The 19,304-nt window shown below is 29.1% G+C and overlaps 2 protein-coding genes across 3 annotated transcripts; both read right to left on the bottom strand.

Moving 5' to 3' along the window:
- Positions 1 to 5,633: 5,633 nt before the first annotated feature.
- On the bottom strand, positions 5,634 to 8,145 carry LOC142645126 (uncharacterized). 2 transcript variants are annotated; one of them, XM_075820546.1, is made up of 5 exons: positions 7,573 to 8,145; positions 7,290 to 7,501; positions 5,982 to 7,185; positions 5,759 to 5,845; positions 5,634 to 5,678 (listed from the first exon to the last, which is right to left on the bottom strand). In XM_075820546.1, exons 1-3 carry the CDS (start codon positions 8,143 to 8,145, stop codon positions 6,192 to 6,194), a joined length of 1,779 nt encoding a protein of 592 aa, XP_075676661.1. In that variant the 3' UTR covers positions 5,634 to 5,678; positions 5,759 to 5,845; positions 5,982 to 6,191. The 2 variants fall into 2 exon arrangements, with proteins under 2 accessions (XP_075676661.1, XP_075676660.1); XM_075820545.1 differs by lacking the exon at positions 5,634 to 5,678 and having other exon boundaries at positions 5,708 to 5,845.
- A 3,724-nt stretch (positions 8,146 to 11,869) lies between these two features.
- Positions 11,870 to 19,024, bottom strand: LOC113790194 (galanin receptor type 1-like). Its single transcript, XM_027339829.2, has 4 exons — positions 18,251 to 19,024; positions 13,076 to 13,681; positions 12,866 to 12,989; positions 11,870 to 12,752 (listed from the first exon to the last, which is right to left on the bottom strand). Exons 2-4 carry the CDS (start codon positions 13,564 to 13,566, stop codon positions 12,309 to 12,311), a joined length of 1,059 nt encoding a protein of 352 aa, XP_027195630.2. The 5' UTR covers positions 13,567 to 13,681; positions 18,251 to 19,024; the 3' UTR covers positions 11,870 to 12,308.
- Between the last annotated feature and the right edge of the window lie 280 nt (positions 19,025 to 19,304).

Consider the following 19,304-nt stretch of genomic DNA (forward strand, 5'->3'; position numbering starts at 1 on the left):
AGATTATCAACATTGTCAATAAAAAATTGTGAAAAGATTAAATGAATGAATGAAGGAATGTAGAAAAACACCTACTTTTTTCTGCTTATTTTTCTGTTTTTCATTCTCATTTTTTCATGAATAGATTGAAATAAATATATGATATTAATGTTGTTATTAGTTCAATGACAACGAAAAAAAAACTATAAATATTTATTGGAAAAAAATCCAATGTTTTGTTCCAAAATGAAGTCATTATTCTGTTAATAATAAAGTTATGTTAATTTAATGGATGCAATTGGTTTGACAATTTGTTTCTTTTTCGAGTTATACGAATCGATGAAAGCAAAAAATATTCACACCTGCATCATCATATATTATTCGATTATCAATCGCTATTTGAAATGGAGATTTTCTTTTTTTGAATAAAAACGCTTTTATTTTGTATACATTTGAAAATTATTTTACACAGTTAAATTGATTGATCGATCATTCGAATCGATGAATCAATTGAAATCATAAAACCGTTTTTTTTCCTACATTATCATCTTTATTGATTGAAATTGGAAAAAAAATCATAACATCTGTATGGAAATTCATAAATGATGAAAAAATAGAGATAATCGAACCAAACTGATTATTAATTATTTTTATTATTCATATAGGAAAAAAAGTACATGAAATTAATTAAAATCGATTGATCTCCATAAAAAATAGATTGTTTTTTACGATAATTACAATCTATTCAACTATATAAACAATAGAATAGTTCGATCTATTTTCCAATAAATATTTTTTATGAAAAAACACAATCTGAAATGAATTTTAATTGAACGAATACAAGATAATTTACGATCAATCTGGTGTTTGAAAATAATAATTATAGCAAACAAAAAAAAGAATGAAATTAATTCATTGAATAATATTGGACAGAGTAAAATTTGATACGAATTACGCTTAGCTTTATTTAACTCAAGTGTTCACATATTTATATTAATCTAAGTATAATTCAATTACTAAATTCTAAATATACTACAACACTCCCCCCTATTTAGAATTAAGTCATACTTTACAAAAACTTGAAACACAAACATTTCGTAAAATTGAATCACGATTACGAAATAAATTATTGTTTGTATGACTTTGTATGACTTTACTTAGAACACCAACACCAACAAAAGAACGACTAGGCAATTGACGTAAAGAAGCAATTCGTTCTTCATCACGTTGATACAAACGATTTCGCGATCCAACAGGACGACCAGGTCCACGACGATTTTCATTGTTAACATCGATGCCACCCTCAGATGACTCACTGACAGAAATAAAATTATCAGCATCATTGATGACATTCGATGATTCATTTACATTTGATCTGACATCAAAAGAACATTTAGGCTTTTCATTAAATATAACTGAAGAACATAATTCAATACGACGAGTAGATGGTACAAACACGCGATAAATAGATTCACCTTGATAGCCAACCATCCTAACAAACTTAGTTTTTGGATCAAATTTACTATGACGATCCTTGACCAATGCTTCTCCCCCGATCCAAAAATTCTCAGATTTGAAACATCGGGTTTGCGACCAAAATATTGTTGATAGGGAATAACATTTCGTGAATTCAACACACGGTTAAACAAATAAGCAGTACAATTAACCGCTTCATCCCATAAATTACGTGGCAGATCTGTAGACGATAATAACGAGACCGAATGATTCATTAACGTGCGCATAGCGCGTTCACATCTTCCATTTTGCTGAGGAGTAGCTACAGTTGCCTTTTCATGAATAATTCCACGTTCTTCCAAATATCTTTTAAAAGAATTTGAACAAAATTCTGTTCCCATATCAGTACGAATACATAAAACATCTACACCAATTTCCATTTTAACTTCATTAACAATACGTTTAAATTTCTCGAGCGTCTGATCTCGACTCTTCATAAAAGCCACTTTCATATAACGAGAATTATGATCGACCGCCAAAAGAAAATATTTATTACCATGAATTGACGGATCCAAATAACCACCAATATCGAGATGCAACTTGAAACCCGGTTTAATATGATCAACATCATTCTCTAAATGATGAGAAACATCCGTAGTTTTACCAAGACAACAAGAACTACAGAAATCAATATCATCTTTAAGACGTAAAGGAATGCCAGTAACACATTGTTGACGAACCATTTTAGCAATAGATTTAACAGAGAAATGCCCAAAACGTTCATGCCAACACGACAACGAATTAACAGCAGCAGCACTAGCAACCGCACTAACAATACCGGTAGACGAACCATTTACACGAATAAGCAACTCAATAAGATTAACGTAATCATTACTCCAATTGCCAATCAAAATAGGTTTACGATAACGATAAACAATCATGCCATTCTTATTCAAACATTGACTAAAACCATCATTGTTACAAATTTTACCGATAGCAATAAGATTAAACGGTTGATCAGCAACATAAAACACATCCTTGATAACCATAGGAATCCACTTTTGACCATTAAACAAATGACAAGACATGTCGCCCTGTTCTGGATTAACAATTTCACCACTTAAAGTTCGGATTGAACCATTGGTATTACGTATATTGGTCAGCAACGAACGATCATTAACAATATGATAAGACGCACCACAATCGGCCAAAAATTTAACAGAAGAAGCTGAGACCAATGACAACGATCCAGAAGGCAAGACCTTAGATAACTGAGGATTCACAAACGGGTTTGGTGAACGAACAACAGTACTTAAAGTCACTGCTTCATTCTTACTAGAATAATTATCACCATTATTGCCATTAAAACGATTAACACTTTGATTACTAATAAAACGGTTAGAACGATTTTTCTTATGACAAAAACGTTCTATGTGACCTTGAATACCACAATAATGACAAATTCCATTAAAACGTTTCTTGGAAGTTGCAGCTGCCAAAGTAGTTGATGAAATTTCTGGTAAAGACGGAGACGAAACAGCTGCCAAAGAAGTTGATTGTACATCGGTTTTGACCAAATTTCTCTCTCTATCAAAACGTAATAATTCAGATTCAAACTGTTTATCTGACATATAATCAGACTCAAGACGTCCGCCATTATAAATGTCCAACATTGTACACATATCTGAATATTCCGGAGGAAGAACTGAACGAACTTTTGAATTAATAATATGATGCGGCAACTTGATATTCTTATCAGCAAAAGCAGAATACAACTGACGTAACTGGGAAAACAAACACGGTATAGAACCATCAAACTTGATCGAATCAAGATCCTTTAATAATTCCCAAGCTGACTTGGCACCAGGGCCACGATATTTTCTTTCTAATTCCGCTAACATTTCCTTAGGATTCTTCAAATCTAAAATACTTTCCAAGTCTTCTTTACCCAAAGACTGCTTTATAATATTACGAACTTTCGCAATTTTGCTCTTTTGTAAACCAGTTATTGGATTTTCCAGCGAACGATTTTCATATTTAAATTCATTAATATACATATCTAAATCCAATGCCTCTAAAACATCTACCAATGTATCGTACCATTGGCGATAGGTCGCATTACTCAACTTTAAAACCTTTATAACAGCGTTTTCATTTGAAGACATAACGATAAATACAATAAAACGATAACCAAAACAATAATAACGACAGTAAAACAATATTAACAACGGTAAAACAATATTAACAACGATAAAACAATAATAACAAGTAATACGTATCAATAACCAAAAACAAAACAATTTAATAACAATTTAATAACAATTACAAATAACCAGCAGAAACGTATTAAAAGCTGGGGCCCATAACCTATTGGACAGAGTAAAATTTGATACGAATTACGCTTAGCTTTATTTAACTCAAGTGTTCACATATTTATATTAATCTAAGTATAATTCAATTACTAAATTCTAAATATACTACAACAAATAAAAAAAAGTGATCATTATCATTATCATCGATAACATTGTGATGTTATGTGTTAACCTTACAAACACACACACAATACATTAAATACAATGTGTTAATTTGTAATCATCGTGTGAAATATTGTTACGATCAACGATAACATTTTTCACAATCGATATCGAATAATTTAGACGGAAATAATTTGAAAGTTTATTTTCCCATGATTAACAAAAAAAAAATCAACTATTGTCGTTTATGAATCGAACATTTAATGATTTTCCATTTCATTTGGAATTCTATCCATAGCATAAAATTGTGATAGAGAGATGGAAATTTGAATCACTTTTTTTTTGTTGGAATTTAATTGTATTTTTATTTCTTCATTCAATTGTATTCTCAGGAAAAAAAAATTGACCAAATCCGATTTATTTTTGATCACTAATTTTTGAATAATGATGAAAAGAAAAAAAAATGAATGAACAAAAACAGCCAAAATCAAATAAAAATCAAATCAAGGAAAGAAAAAAAAACTTTCATGGCATTAACATTGACCTTTTGCATTTCTATCCATATAACAAACATCTGAATTAAAATCAAAAATTGTGATCCAAAAACGAACATGTATCTGTAGATCATGATCATGTTCTGATGGAGCGCATCTGAATGTATGATGATAGGCAATAAAAAAATGGCATTCAAAGAAAATGGGGTAAGCATCAACTAAAATGATAAATGAAACTAGCAGCATTACAACGATGATGATGTAAAGTTATTATTCAATAATAATCATCACCTACCTATGTGATACCAGGGCGACTACTATTATTATTATCATCATTACAAATTCATTATTATGAAACACATCAGTGATTCAATGAATCTTTTACTTACTTTGACGATTTGTCATTTCCAAAAAAAAAATTATCATTTCACACACGCACTTACACACATAGATTTTGTTTTGTTTGTTCGCTTTTCAAAAGTACAAAAAAAAAAAAAAAAAAGAAATAAAATCAAAATCAAAAATTGAAATCTTAGCATCAATGGATTTAGCTGGTAGCTTTTGATTTTGTTTTCCACATCCATTTTTTTTTTTGTTGTATAATTATAGTGTACGTGTGTGTGTTACGTATTGAAAGTGTTTATTAGTTTCGCCTGTGTGCTTTTCATTTTTTTTTTTGTCTATGTTTATTTCTTTTGTCCTTTATTATTCATTCTTTACATTCGATTCTCATTCATTTTGTCGACCTGAATTTTTCTGTCAATTTTCGCAATTTATTTTTTTGGCAATAAGATTTTAACAAATAAAGAAAAAAGATAGTCTTTTAAAAGAATTAATTCGATCAAATGCTGTTGTTGTTGTTGTTGGTATTTTAAAATTGATTGTTTACTTTTAAATCTATTTTAAATATGGTTATAATAAGATTGATTTGTGATTTGTGACGATTTTTAATTTCGATCGTATTTCATTATAATGATGGTGATATATTTTTTGTCCTTAATTTCATTCATTCAATTATTGGTCAAATAATAAATTGTTACTTTGTACGCCCAAACAACAATGAAAAACAAAACAAAACAATACAAATAATGATGAAATTACGAACGAAACAAGTTGCATTTGTCAAATATTTAGGATTTTTTTTGTTGTTGTTTTGTTTTGTTTGAACAAATATCCAAAATTATATAGATCATATTAGTGAAAGCGTGAAATTTTGAGTTCAAGTTCAGATAAATTTAGTTTATTTTTCATTTTTTTTTTTTGTTGAAAAGATAATCTATAATCAATATAAAATGAAAAGATAATAAGCTATAGGAATTTTTTTCATTATCATCATTTTCGATTGCCTCCACCCACCCACAATCACAGTTGTATCAATTGTATTCATTGGTGTGGTGGTCATCCACAAAGTAGTGGTGGTCATTTTCCTTTTCCTTGCTAAATCTTGAAAAAAAAAGTGAACACAAAAAAAAATGGTTGTCATTATCAGCATCTTTATTATTATCATTATTTTTGATTTTAAACATTTTATTTTTTCTCTGTTCAAAAATAAAAAAAAATTTACAAACACAAAATATACCTTTTTAATCTTCAATTGGATCAGTCAAATTGAAAAAAATGAATGGATTTTTTTTTCTGACAAAAAAAAATTCAATTGGATTTTATTATTAAAGTTTTTTTTTGTTGTATGTTCATCACAATTGTTGTAAAATTGATCAACACTTCTGTTGATGACAGATTATTATTATTTTTTCAATTCAAATTTTATTCTATTCATTCACATCTGTGTTTAAAATGAATGTTCATAATAATAGGGGCTACTTTTCTTTAGGCCTTTACGTTGTTGTCGTTGTCGTTGTTGTTGTTGTTGTTTTGGATCATATTTCGTTGCTGCAATATTTGATGAATTATGTGAACATAATGAATGACAAGAATTGGCTAATATTTTTTTATCATTCTTATTTATTTGTTTAGATTTAATCAAATTACTTTCTTGATTTATTTGATGTAAACGTTTTGAATGATATTGATGATGATGATGATGTTTTTGTCGTTTTAAAAATAATGATGGCAATGAACGATGTTCAATATTAGCTGTTTTCAATTGCTCATTATTGCTATTTTGACTATTTTGTTCCGGTATTGTTGATGTTGTAGTTATAGTCGTTCGTCGAGCTCCACAACTGCCACCAACAATACTGATACCATTTGATGATGATGATGATGTAGAAGATGATTTTATTGAGAATAACATTCGTTTCAATCGATTTGGATATTTCAAATTTGAAACAATTAAATTCGACGAATTTTGCTGTTGTTGTTGCTGTTTTTTCTGATCAATCATCTGATTAATTTCCATTTCAACTTCACTATAATCCGGATCTTCATTATTAATGTTATTATTTTCTTGATAATGATGACAATTATGATGGCATGAATTACGAAATTCAACTGATGTAGAAATTCGATGACTACAAACAGTAGATGGTGTCTGTGATAATTCTGCTTCGGCATATGAATCGGAAATTTCAGAATATGAATTTTGTTTTATTGATGATGACAATGGCTGATTCGGATAATAATTATAATTATAATGAGAATTTTCTGTTGAAAATGATTGTGCTTGTTGGGTTGTTTTATATCCAGTTGTCGTACCGGTACGAGCCATTGGTAAACAAGATGTTGTTGCCATTGCTTCAGCTAATGAATTATTTACTGGTGTTAATGTACCTGTACGTTGTTTTAGATGACGGCGATGACTACACGAATTCATCATCATTCGTCTTGTTGAATAATAAACGTAAGAAACGTAAACTTAATTTAGTTAAGTTAGTTAATTTAGTTAAATTTCATTTTTATTTATCAAATTCTAGGAAAAAAATCTCACCGAAAATTGGAAGACATAAAACCATAAACGAATGGATTCAATGCTGAATGTATGAAAGACAATAGATAAAAATAAACACGTGCACTATAGGCAAATTTATCGAATTGACCGATTCCAGTCGATTTAATTACGTTGAATATAAGTCGTGGACCCCAACAAACATGGAATAATATCACAATGAATAATAACATTTTGATCACTTGACAATATAGCTGATTAAATATTAACAAACGAAATTCAAGACTAAAATTTTATGTATTTATTTATATATCGTATGACATACCTGTCTTCGAGCATTACGAACATCGGTAACAGTTGATGCATTGTATTCAGATGTATTTCCTATTGGTGTTGGTGTTGGAGCCGGTACACCAATCATCGATGATGATTGATTATGATGTCCCAAATAAGTCGGTGTATTTTCCTCTATTTGAGATGGTTGTTTATTCAATTTTCGATGATTACCAAACCATTCATGAATTCGTGATATTGATCCTATATTTTGATTGGGACGATCTACTGATTCTTGTCGATCTGATTGTTCTTTATCATTATGGCCATGATTAGTTATTATGGTTGATGGAGCCGCTAAATGTTGAAATTGTGATGTATTCCGATGCAGCTGTTGTGACGGCGATAATGGTATTGATTTGTTTGACTGTTCATTTGGCACATCATTCAATGATTTTGTCTGATTATCACAGCTAATAATTTTTATTCTTTGTAATATATTATAAATATATCGAAAAATTTTGATCATTGAATTATTTGATTCTTTATTTCCAATCAGTTCTGTTTCATTTAATACAATTGTATTATTATTTTTGAAATTATTAACAATAGGATTAGGATTCATTGATCGTGAACTAGAATTGGATGAATTTGATACAATCGATGATGGTTCACAATTGATAGATATTGTTTTGATTTGAGAAAAGGACAAATATTATTTTATTCATTTTTCTTATATATAGGAAAATACATGTGTGTGACTAAGATTCATAATTCACAACATCCCCCCCAAAGCAAAACACTCTTTCAAATAATTGTTTCTTTGTTTTTTGCTTAAAGGGTTTTGTTAAAAAATCACTAATCTGTTGATCACTAGGAATATATGAAATATTACAAAGATTGTTTAAAATATTTTCTAAGATAAATTCACGGCGAATATCAATGTGTTTCGAATGTCGTTGAGGACCATCTTTGAAGATACGAATGGCACTTTGATTATCAGATCTGATATGGAATTGTGGTTGTTTTTTCTCGATATCACAAATCAGTCGCGAAACCCATAATCCTTCAGCCACTCCCATTGATATTGCATAATATTCAGCTTCAGCAGTTGATATTGACACGATTCTTTGTTTCTTGCTAATCCAGCCAATTGTTGAACCATAATATTGGATTAGAATGCCCGAAATTGATTTTCTGCAAAATGATTGACCAAAATCTGCATCAGTATAGATCATTAGATGATTACTATTATGGTGCCCCAAACTTAAATCCACGTCCAGTGTTCCTTTCAGGTATCGCAAAATGTTTTTAGCACATTCCCATACGTGCCTAGTCGGTTGATGCATTTTAGAAGACAAGACGTTCACACTCGCAGCAATATCTGGTCTTGTTCTATTACTCAAATATTGTAGGCTTCCAATAATTTTTTGTGTCGATTCAACATCAAATGGTTCACTTTTGATATCAATATTGAAATCACCTAATGGTGTTTGCGATATTCGTGCATCTTCCAAATCGTATGCTTTGATTAAATCAACAATATATTTCTTTTGGCAAATTCGGTAGAAATTTTTCACCTTTTTGATTTCTAAACCACAGAAAAGGCTAACTGGTCCTAGATTTTTGACTTCTATATCACGGGATAGACACTCCATTACATATTGAATGTCACCATCTTCTTTTGTACATAACAATATATCATCAACATAAACGACCAATATGATACATTTCGATGGATGTATATACAAGCATCTATCATTCAAGCTGCGATTAAAACCACAATCTGATAGGATACCATTCAATTTTTCGGACCAACATCTTGAGGATTGTTTGAGACCATATAGACTTTTCTTCAATTTCCAGATGATGCCCGCTTTTTTATGTCGTTTAGGTGGTTCAACGTAAATATTTTCTTTTAGTTCACCATTGAGAAAAGCGGTTTTAACATCCAAATGTGTCACATTAAGATTGTTAACTGCCGCGTATGTCAAAACTAATCGGATAGTTGTGAAATTCGTAACAGGTGAATAGACATCATGATAATCAACATCTTTAACTTGATTAAAACCTTGACAGATCAATCGAGCTTTATAACGTTCAATTTCCCCATCCTTATTCGTTTTTAAGCTGAAATTGTATCTGCTACCGACAATATTCTTAGCACATACTTCCGATTCCAACACTTCTTCATAGACATCATTCTTTAATATCGATTCAAATTCTTCATCCATTGCTTCATTCCATTTAGATGATTGTTCTGACTTCAAAGCTTCATCATATGTCTTCGGAACTTGAACTACATTTTTGAGAACCAAACCAGCTTGATAATAATCAGGTGGTACACCACGATTCTCTCTTTCTGATCGACGAACTTGTTCATCAACATTATCGCCGACCACCTGATTATTACCATCATCAGAAGAAATGTTGGCATCAATAAAAACATCAGAAGAGTCGGTATCAAACGAACAGTCAATATTACGGTTGTCTGATTCATCCGATTTCTCGTTTTTGTTCTCTTTCCAGTAAAAAACATTATCAAGAACACGAACATTTCTGGAAAAAATCACTTTTGACTCCAATGGATCATACAAACGATATGCTTTGTGATAATCTGAATATCCCATAAAAACAAATTTTTTACTGGTCAAATCGAACTTTGACCTTAGTTCACTCGGTATATGATGATAAGCAATAGACCCAAAAACATGTAAATCACCAGGATCTCGTTTATTTCCGAACAATAATTCAAACGGTGATTTGTTTTGATTCGAATTAGGTATGACATTATACGTAAAAGAAACATTCAACAATGCTTCTGTCCACAAACCTTTCGGTGCACTTGATTGAGACAATAAAGTCCTGATCATTGAAGATAGACTTTGAATCATACGTTCAGCTTTTCCATTTTGTTGATGACAATAAGGGACAGATTTTTCATGTCTTATACCTTCTTCCATCAAATAATTATCAAATAAAGCGGACACAAATTCTCCACCATTATCGGAACGAATGGCTTTAATTTGGTATCCCGTTTGTCGTTCAACATACGCTTTATATTTCTTAAACACTTCAAAAACATCAGACTTTTTCTTCAAAGCAAACGATGAAACATAATTAGAAAAATCATCAACAAATACCACATAACATGTTTCCCCATTCGAACCCAAGGGACAAATACATACATCCATGTGAATCAATTCGAGAGGATCACAAATTTTACCAGCTGAAAGTGGATACGGTAATTGTTTTTGTTTATTCATCAAACAGTCTTCACAATTTTTCTCGGGCAACAACTTGATATCATAATCCTTTGAAATTTGTGATGATCTGACCGTTCCTGGATGTCCAAATTTACGATGCCATGAATTGTTTGATTCGAACGTTGTACAACACATGTTTTTTGCATTTTGGAATCGATACAGGTTGTCCTTCCATATAGCACGTGCAACAATTACATTGTCCTTATAAATATTGACAATATTTTCTTTGACAACCAAAATATATCCACTTTCACATAATCTTTTCATTGATACAAGATTAAATTTCAATTTTGGCACAAACTTGGCACCTTTTAAGACTACTTTGGCCATATTCTGATTAAATTCGCAATATAAATTGACTTCTCCTTCACCAACGATAGATTCAGTGCTACCATTAGCACACTCAACCAAACCATGACAAGCCTTTAGGTTACCAAATAGAATCTTTGATGATACATAATGGTTACTAGCACCAGAATCTAATATAAAAACATGATCTTCTCTCTTATCAATCAACGAAAAGAAAAATACTGTGAATTCAATTTATTTTCATCATCACAATTACAAATACATATTTTTTCAGTTTTTGTTGATTTAGCAGCTTTCATCGCTTCCAATTGTTCTAAATCATATTTCTTCTTGAAACAAAAACGTTCGATGTGCCCAGGATTTTTACAATAAAAACACATAACTTGTCTAGATGAACGAACGGCTAATGAATTTTCATGAACCGGTTTTTCTCCATAAACTCTTTTTTCTTCGTCACATATTCGAACCGATACCTCGTTCCATCTCAATTTCGACTTATCTGATGTATCAAATTGATTCCAAACACGTTGCATATCATCAGGCAAATTTAACAATAACAAAAGTACACGATAATGTTCATCCACATCAATACCAATCCACGACAATTCTTCAAATAATTTTCGCATTTCTTTGACATAATTATCCATCTCACCTACTTTACCTTTCAAATTCATCAACTTCTTTCCAATCATCAAAACGGATAAAAAACCAACATTTTCGTATCTTTCTTTAAGAATATTTAGAGCATCACAGGGAGTTGTGCATTTCATAATATATTCGATTGGTTCATCACCACACGTTTGCACTATTACATTCAATGCCTTCTTGGCGTTCATGATTTTTTTCTCGTCCCATGTTGCAGGTATTACAGACGTTGTGATGATATCTCTGTCGAAATGCGAACCCAACAGTAAATCAATTTTAAACTTCCATATTCGATAATTCTTGCCATCGAATTTTTCAATGTTAGATCGTGCTTTTTCCAAATTAGTAGCCGAAACTTCCATTATTGATCACAACACAAGCAAAAACAAATAAAACACAGTAAAAAAAACCACAGTAAAAAAACGCAGTAAAAACAACACAGTAAAAAACACAGTAAAAGAACGCACAATAAAAATGAGCCTCAGTCTCATAATCTGTTTTGATTTGAGAAAAGGACAAATATTATTTTATTCATTTTTCTTATATATAGGAAAATACATGTGTGTGACTAAGATTCATAATTCACAACAGATATTTCAATCATTTTTTTATTTGACCAACGTACAAGATAACTACGCGGTCCATTAGTATTACCGTTAGTTAAACTATTACCATTGTTGTTGTGATAACTTCCGCCTATTGATTGTGTTTCACTAATGGCCGATTTATTATTTGGCATTATATGATTTGATGTTGCTTCTGAAATAGGATGATGATGATGATGATGATGATAACCATTAGTAGCACTTGTCAATATTGTAATCACACGTGTTGAAGTCCATAATTCACGTATTACACGTGAATAACAGAACATCATGAGCAATGCAGGTATTACAAATAATGTTAACAATTCATAAATGGCAAAATATATCGCCCAATTATCATTCTTTTCAAAACAATAATAAGCTGTTATGGCTGTTTCATTATTGTAATAGGTCATTGAATATGTGCTCTAAATTTTGTAAATTTGTCAATAATCAAAGCAAAAAAAATTAATGATTTAATTCGAATGATTTTCTTTCCTTCTTTTTTTTTGGATTGACCTTAAAGATATATTTTACTCACTTTGTTGAATACAGGAGGCGCAGCAAATATAATGGCCAATATCCAGACAAATATTAGGCTACGGCGAGATTTTGTTACTGTACACCAATGTCTTGCATGAATTGGATATACTATCACCAAAAATCTATGTTTGATTTATGATGGAAATTTATTTATTTTTCAAAAAAATAAGTTAAGCTATTTGTTGTTTATTTGAACAAAAATAAATACCTTTCAACGGAAACTGCCACTAGATTTAGTATAGATGACATACCCGAAAGTAATTCAACGAAAGAGCTTAGTTTACAAATATGACCATTATAATCCCATGTTATAACAAAATATTCTAATGTTTCAAGTGGCATAAATATGATGAGCAATAATAGATCGGCACATGCTAATGATACAAGAAAAGTGGCAGTAGGTGAACGAATTTTTCCACCCCGAGCCCATGTAGCAATCACAACAGAATTACCAATAACGCCAACAATGAATGTTATAGCATGTGTCAATACTATAGCCATAAAATTTTGATTCGAATGAAATGGATCGATCATATCATGTGGATTATCAATATAAACATAAGTTGTTTCATTTGTTTGATGCATAAAGCCAGGTGTCCATAATGCATTAGCATATGATGATGCTACTATTGATTGTTCATTTATATTGATATCGATGTCCGGTATGATTTGTTCGCCATTCGTATCCATGATGATCATTTGTTAATAATGATGATTGAACATTTATAATGATATAAGTACAGAATAGATTGATGATAATAATCATCGATTATTTCTAGAAATAGAATGATTTTTGGAATAATTTCCTTTTGTTCTGAAATGAAAAATATATTGAAAAAAACAATTCATTTCATTAGAATACGGCATATTCTTATCAATCATATCCATACACTTGATTTTTTTTATTATCAACAAACACTAAAACAAAATTATTTTTTCTAATTCGTTTTTGTGTATTTGTTATTTGGGTGGACATTTTGTTCAAATTCTGTATACATTCTGTATTACGTATATCTATCACCGACCCAGTATACAGACTATTTATCATCCAAAAAAAAACCATATGTAACAAGCAATAATAAAAACTGAAATTCACAACAAAAAATAGTAATAATAATATTATATAGTTGCGCGTCTATGACAAAACCAGAGATATTAGTGAAAAAAATGAAAATAAACCAGAAACAATTCATTTATTTGTTATTACCATTGTTATTTCAAAATTCTATTCTCATTGGAACAACAAAACGAAACAAACAAATTGTTTATGATCTATATCCATTGTTAATCAAGCAATTTTTTTCGGTTCTTAGTCTGACGCATCATTATGGTTAGTATTAACTCTTATTGCAAAAACAAGAATCGTTATGAACATCATTATTCTTTATTGCATTTGACATGTTAAATGTATTCTCATAATAATAATAATAATATAAAATAAAATTGTTGATTCTAATAAATAGAAAACAAAAAAACAATTTTTATAATTTGACCAATTTTGATGATGATAATGAAAGTTGATTTGGATCTGTTGTTGTTTCAAATTTTTTCAAGACCAGAAATTTTTTTATTACATAAATAATATTTCATAATTCAAAGATATGTAAAAAAATTTCTGCAAAAAAATGAATGTTTGCTTTCGAATCACTTGACATTACAAACGTATCAAGAAATTTTTTTAAGGAAAAGATCTATTGATGACTAAAACTCTGTTTTTTTATTATTATTATATTCGATTGAAATACTTTCCCTCAATTTAAAATCCAGATTACTTAATTGAAAAAATGATGAAGAAATGACTTTTTGAAGGATCATTGTATCAATAACATTCTCGAGTATCAATTCTAAGACCTAGAATTTACGTTAGTTCAAAGAATTTTTTTTTTGTTAAAAACTTTTTACAATTGTATTGTATATTCGAGATCTTTTCATAAGATTATTTTCACGAAAATCTCCGGGTTTGATGCCTTGATTTGCTACATAATTATTTATTTCTAAAACTTTTTAAAGGATGGACATAAAATCCTAGAAAACTTATAAGTCAGTGTAGATGAATTTGTAATCGTCGATTCATCGTAAACCTTTTATTGTAGAAATTTCAATCAAACTTTGTATGCTTCATAATTCTGGGTGATTTTTTTCATGAAAAATAAAATAAAGAATCAATGATTCCCTAGATACAAGTGTATTGAAAAACCTATATATTTTGAAAAAAATACAAAACTGATTGAATATTCGCCACTTCACAACTAATATTTTTCGAACGCGATGTGTTTGTAATTTATTCATGTAAAGATACTGACAAAGTTTATGAGGGTTATTTGTTTAATACTTTTTCTATTCATTGATGACAAATAATGATGTTGAAAATATTGAATGAGAATTTCGGTGAACAGTAAGAATTTGGAACAAAAAGAAAACCGCAAATTCTATACTTTATATAAACAAAAAAAACTTGTAAACAAAGAACTATCCAAAACTTTGACAAAAGTTTTTACATAAAAAACTTTTCAAAATAAATATTTGATACTGGTCTTAACAAAAGGGTAAGAGATAAACAAATGAAAATAATGACAAAAAAATCAATGGTTTTTTCCTGTTATCATCAATAATGAATGATGATGGTGTCAATGAATTGATGTCAAAGATAATATGATTTGAATTGTTATAATTTTTTTACATATTTTGAAAAGATGAATATGAATGAGATGTTCATATTTTTTTAATCTCATTTCATTGCCACTTTTTTTCTGCAGTATGAACAACACTTCGGGGTACATAGAATTTGTCAACCAAATTTTTTTTTTTTAATTTTCGTATAAAAATCTGTTCATGTTTCGGGTTGATTCTATGAAAAAATAAATGCAAATCATTTTGTATACAAGTGAACATTATTACAATGCTTTTTATAAGCATGATGTTGACGGTTTTCGGCTCTTTTATATTTTGTTCATATGGATAATGAATAAAAGAAGTAAAATAGAAAAAAAAATTCTACATGAAAACTGATTTGTTTTTCAATTTTCGTACCTGATCAACAAAAAGTTTTTCGTCAACTAAACAAAAAACTAACAAGCAATGTATACTTTTTTTCCACTAAAAAAGCTTATTTTGTTATTTTTTTCAAATTTGATCCACAAAAAAAAACAACGACGACATCACGAAACGAATACTGGAGGGAACAAAACCAAGAAAATAATAATTTATTAGTCAACATTGTGATTGCAATGTTACATTTTTTTTGTTTCAAAATCAATTTTACATTTTTACTACCGGCAGAAAAATACAATGTCAACCAAGCAAAAGATTGAATTAAAAATTTGTTTTGACCGAATTCTGAGTAGGTAGGTAGAGCGAAAAAGTAAAATGAATTTTGAATGAATTCAAATAAATTTTTCACTTGAATTGTGGACAAAATAATGATGATATGGAAAAATGAATGAATAATTTTAATACGAATATAAAAAATTGTATGTCCTGATTGCTCGATAAAAAATATATATGAAAATGTGAAAAACAAAATTCTTGATAAACAAAATGCAAGAATATAAATTGCTACAAAAAAAAATTGGAAAAAAATCATTTTTTGTATGAACACAATTTCTCAATGTTACAAAAAAAACACTTGTTTTCATGTCTAACATATCGATGTTATATTACAGAATTTTCAGTATAAATTTATAAATAATGTTGAAATTCTATCCTGTCACAAATAAACCAAAAATTCATCAATCAATTTAACTTTTTGAATGGAATGAGTTTTTGGTTTTTTTTCTTAAATATACATCATGAATGAAAACGATGAAGCTATTCATAAAATGAAAGAATTATTAATTTTGTATAGAATTAATGAATGATTACGAACAATGATCGGAAATGAAAATTATCAACAACAAAAAAAATGTATCATTTTAAAACACCCACGCAAACACAAACACATATAATGAATCGAATGCTTTCAAGATACGATAATTTATTATGTTTTTTTTTTTTTTTGAGTAAATGTAAGAATCAATTGATTGATATGAATTTTGTTGATGCTGCTGTTGTTGTTGCTGTTGTTTTGTTCTGTTATCTAGAATTCCGAAATCGATCACTATCTATAATGTTTGTGAGAAAGCCTTCAGATTCGATTTATATGTGTTCAGATGGATCAATAGATTCTATTTGTTTTCGACATTTTCAATGTTTTTTTTCTAAACTGATATATGAATGAATAGATAAAAAACCGATTGTTCCTATGGTGTTTACAAAAGTTTACTATACTACCCGTTGTCAACACAACAAAACAAAACAAAATACAAGAATCGAATAAAATTCCTATGTTGAAAAAAGATTTTTAGCTTTGTAATGAATGAATGATGAACATCTTGTATATTTTGGTGTAGAGTTTGAGTTTTTGTTTCTCTAACTCTATTTGTCATTATTTTTTTCCTATCCATTCTTCGGGTGCAAACGATTATTTCAATTCTCAACTGAACTTCTTTTGTTTTTTGTTGATGTTTCATTCGAAATGATTTCACCTTTTTTTTGTTGTTGTTGACAAACGTGAAACTTTATTATGCCTGTATATTTGTATTGCGATTATCATGATGTTGATGATGATAATAATCAAATATTAATGCTATTTTAATCATTTTGTTTGAATAAGAAAATGTACAATGTTAATAAATTATATTCTTTTTTTTTAACAAAAACCTAATAATGATGAAATGATGCAATAAAATATGAGACAAGATAAATTCATTAATGAAATTGAATTCAATCGATTAATGATGACAATTTTTATTGGAAACAATTTGATTTAATAGGTTTATTTTGATTGCATCATCATCAAATGAAAAAAGTATTATCGATTTCCTTTTTGAATCTCATGTGACAAAACATGTTGAACTTTGATGTATTGTAACAAGTAAATTTTTTTTTGTTAAAACAAAAGATGATTCGAAATAAACTAAAAGAATTCAGCTTCAAACATGAACCTTCACAACAACAAATAATAACGAAAATTCAAGTGATTAGTTGTCTATGACACAATCGAAAATGAGAATCAAAATCCGATTATCCCATTGTTTGGGCGTGTATACAACACAATAAATACCGTAACAACCAATTCTTGATAATAACCGGAACAAATATAATGATGATCCTATATTTCTTTATTTTGTTAATCATTATTTGTTAGTTCATTCACTCCAATGCATTCATTGTTGGTGTTTATAATATTGGTTTTACAGAGATAATACCAAATGAATTGGATATTTTTAAAAAAATTTCTTTTGATTAATCAAACCGACTGATCGATTTTCTTCAATCAATCAATAAAATGATGTGTCAGGAATAAATGATAGTAAAGGGAGAAAAATCAACTGAAAAAACTTACATTTTAAAATTTTTCTTTTTTTTAACTGTCAAATAATTTCGATCAATTTATTTAATTTACAAACAATGTCTGAAAAACATGATGAATCCGGTAAAATTATTAAACAACAATTTAAAAAATCTGATCGTTGATTATATTAGATGACATTAAATTCATTCACAATTTCACCAAAAGAAAAGAAAATAATGAATTTATTTAATCACTTGATTTGTCTTATATCACACAATCTTTACTTCCTCGAAAAAAAAAGTTTCATTTTTACCACCAGTGTTCATAATGATGATCATGTCAATTAATTTTAAATGTGTAATGGTAATTGTTCGTAAAAATCATCAACTACCAAAAATTTCCACCTTACCATTGTTAAACAAAAAAAAAACTTGATAATTGGCTGATTCTCAACAAAAAAAAAAAGTTTCATTACATTTTAATAATAATAAATTTTATTAAACACACGCTGCCCGAAGGCATTTGTGCGATAATTCATTACATTTTCAACAGTAGATTTATTTTGACAACAGATTTTCAATAATAATGTTTATCGTTTGCTTTTGGGTTCTTTAATGTTTACACAATCTAAACTAACCAACCAAACGACAGATCGGCCAAACATCGTATACAGGATCAGTTGCTAACATCAAACTAAATGAATGTTGCAAAGAATCAAATTATATGCGTGCAAGTGTTTGTGTGTATGTGTTCGGGACGCGATTCAGAATGTACAAAAAGAATATTGGTATCCATACCGTGCTTGATGCATAGTAAAAAAACCCACTGAGTATTTTTTTGTTTTGCACATGGCGTTCATAGCATCACAAACGATATAATGACTTTCATGTTGGATCGACATTACATAAATATAAAAAAAGAAAAAGAAATACATACAATAAATGGATGATGAAAAGTCACGCGTACATATTATTAATTTTGTTAATAATATTCATTTAATGATTTTTTTGGCTTTAACCAATTTAATCAAAGATGACCAAAAGAATAGAAAATTGTTTCATTAATTATGATCATAATTGATTGTATTGGATCATTTTTCCATTGT

Source organism: Dermatophagoides pteronyssinus, unplaced genomic scaffold (assembly GCF_027571235.1).
Source record: "Dermatophagoides pteronyssinus isolate colony J.1.1.1.1 unplaced genomic scaffold, Derpt_VIB-CSIC_2022.12 sq0007, whole genome shotgun sequence".
Classification (NCBI taxonomy): Eukaryota; Metazoa; Arthropoda; class Arachnida; order Sarcoptiformes; family Pyroglyphidae; genus Dermatophagoides; species Dermatophagoides pteronyssinus.

Bases quoted from the DNA above. Each gene is read 5' to 3' on its own strand.
- LOC142645126 (XM_075820546.1), bottom strand. From the start codon at position 8,145: ATGAATCCTAATCCTATTGTTAATAATTTCAAAAATAATAATACAATT. The intron at 7,502-7,572 runs GTATGTCATACG...ATATTTAATCAG, and splicing joins TTCGTAATGCTCGAAGACAG to CTATATTGTCAAGTGATCAA. The intron at 7,186-7,289 runs GTGAGATTTTTT...TTATTCAACAAG, and splicing joins TTTATGTCTTCCAATTTTCG to ACGAATGATGATGAATTCGT.
- LOC113790194 (XM_027339829.2), bottom strand. From the start codon at position 13,566: ATGATCATCATGGATACGAATGGCGAACAAATCATACCGGACATCGAT. The intron at 12,990-13,075 runs GTATTTATTTTT...AATCAAACATAG, and splicing joins GTGGCAGTTTCCGTTGAAAG to ATTTTTGGTGATAGTATATC. The intron at 12,753-12,865 runs GTGAGTAAAATA...TACAAAATTTAG, and splicing joins CGCCTCCTGTATTCAACAAA to AGCACATATTCAATGACCTA.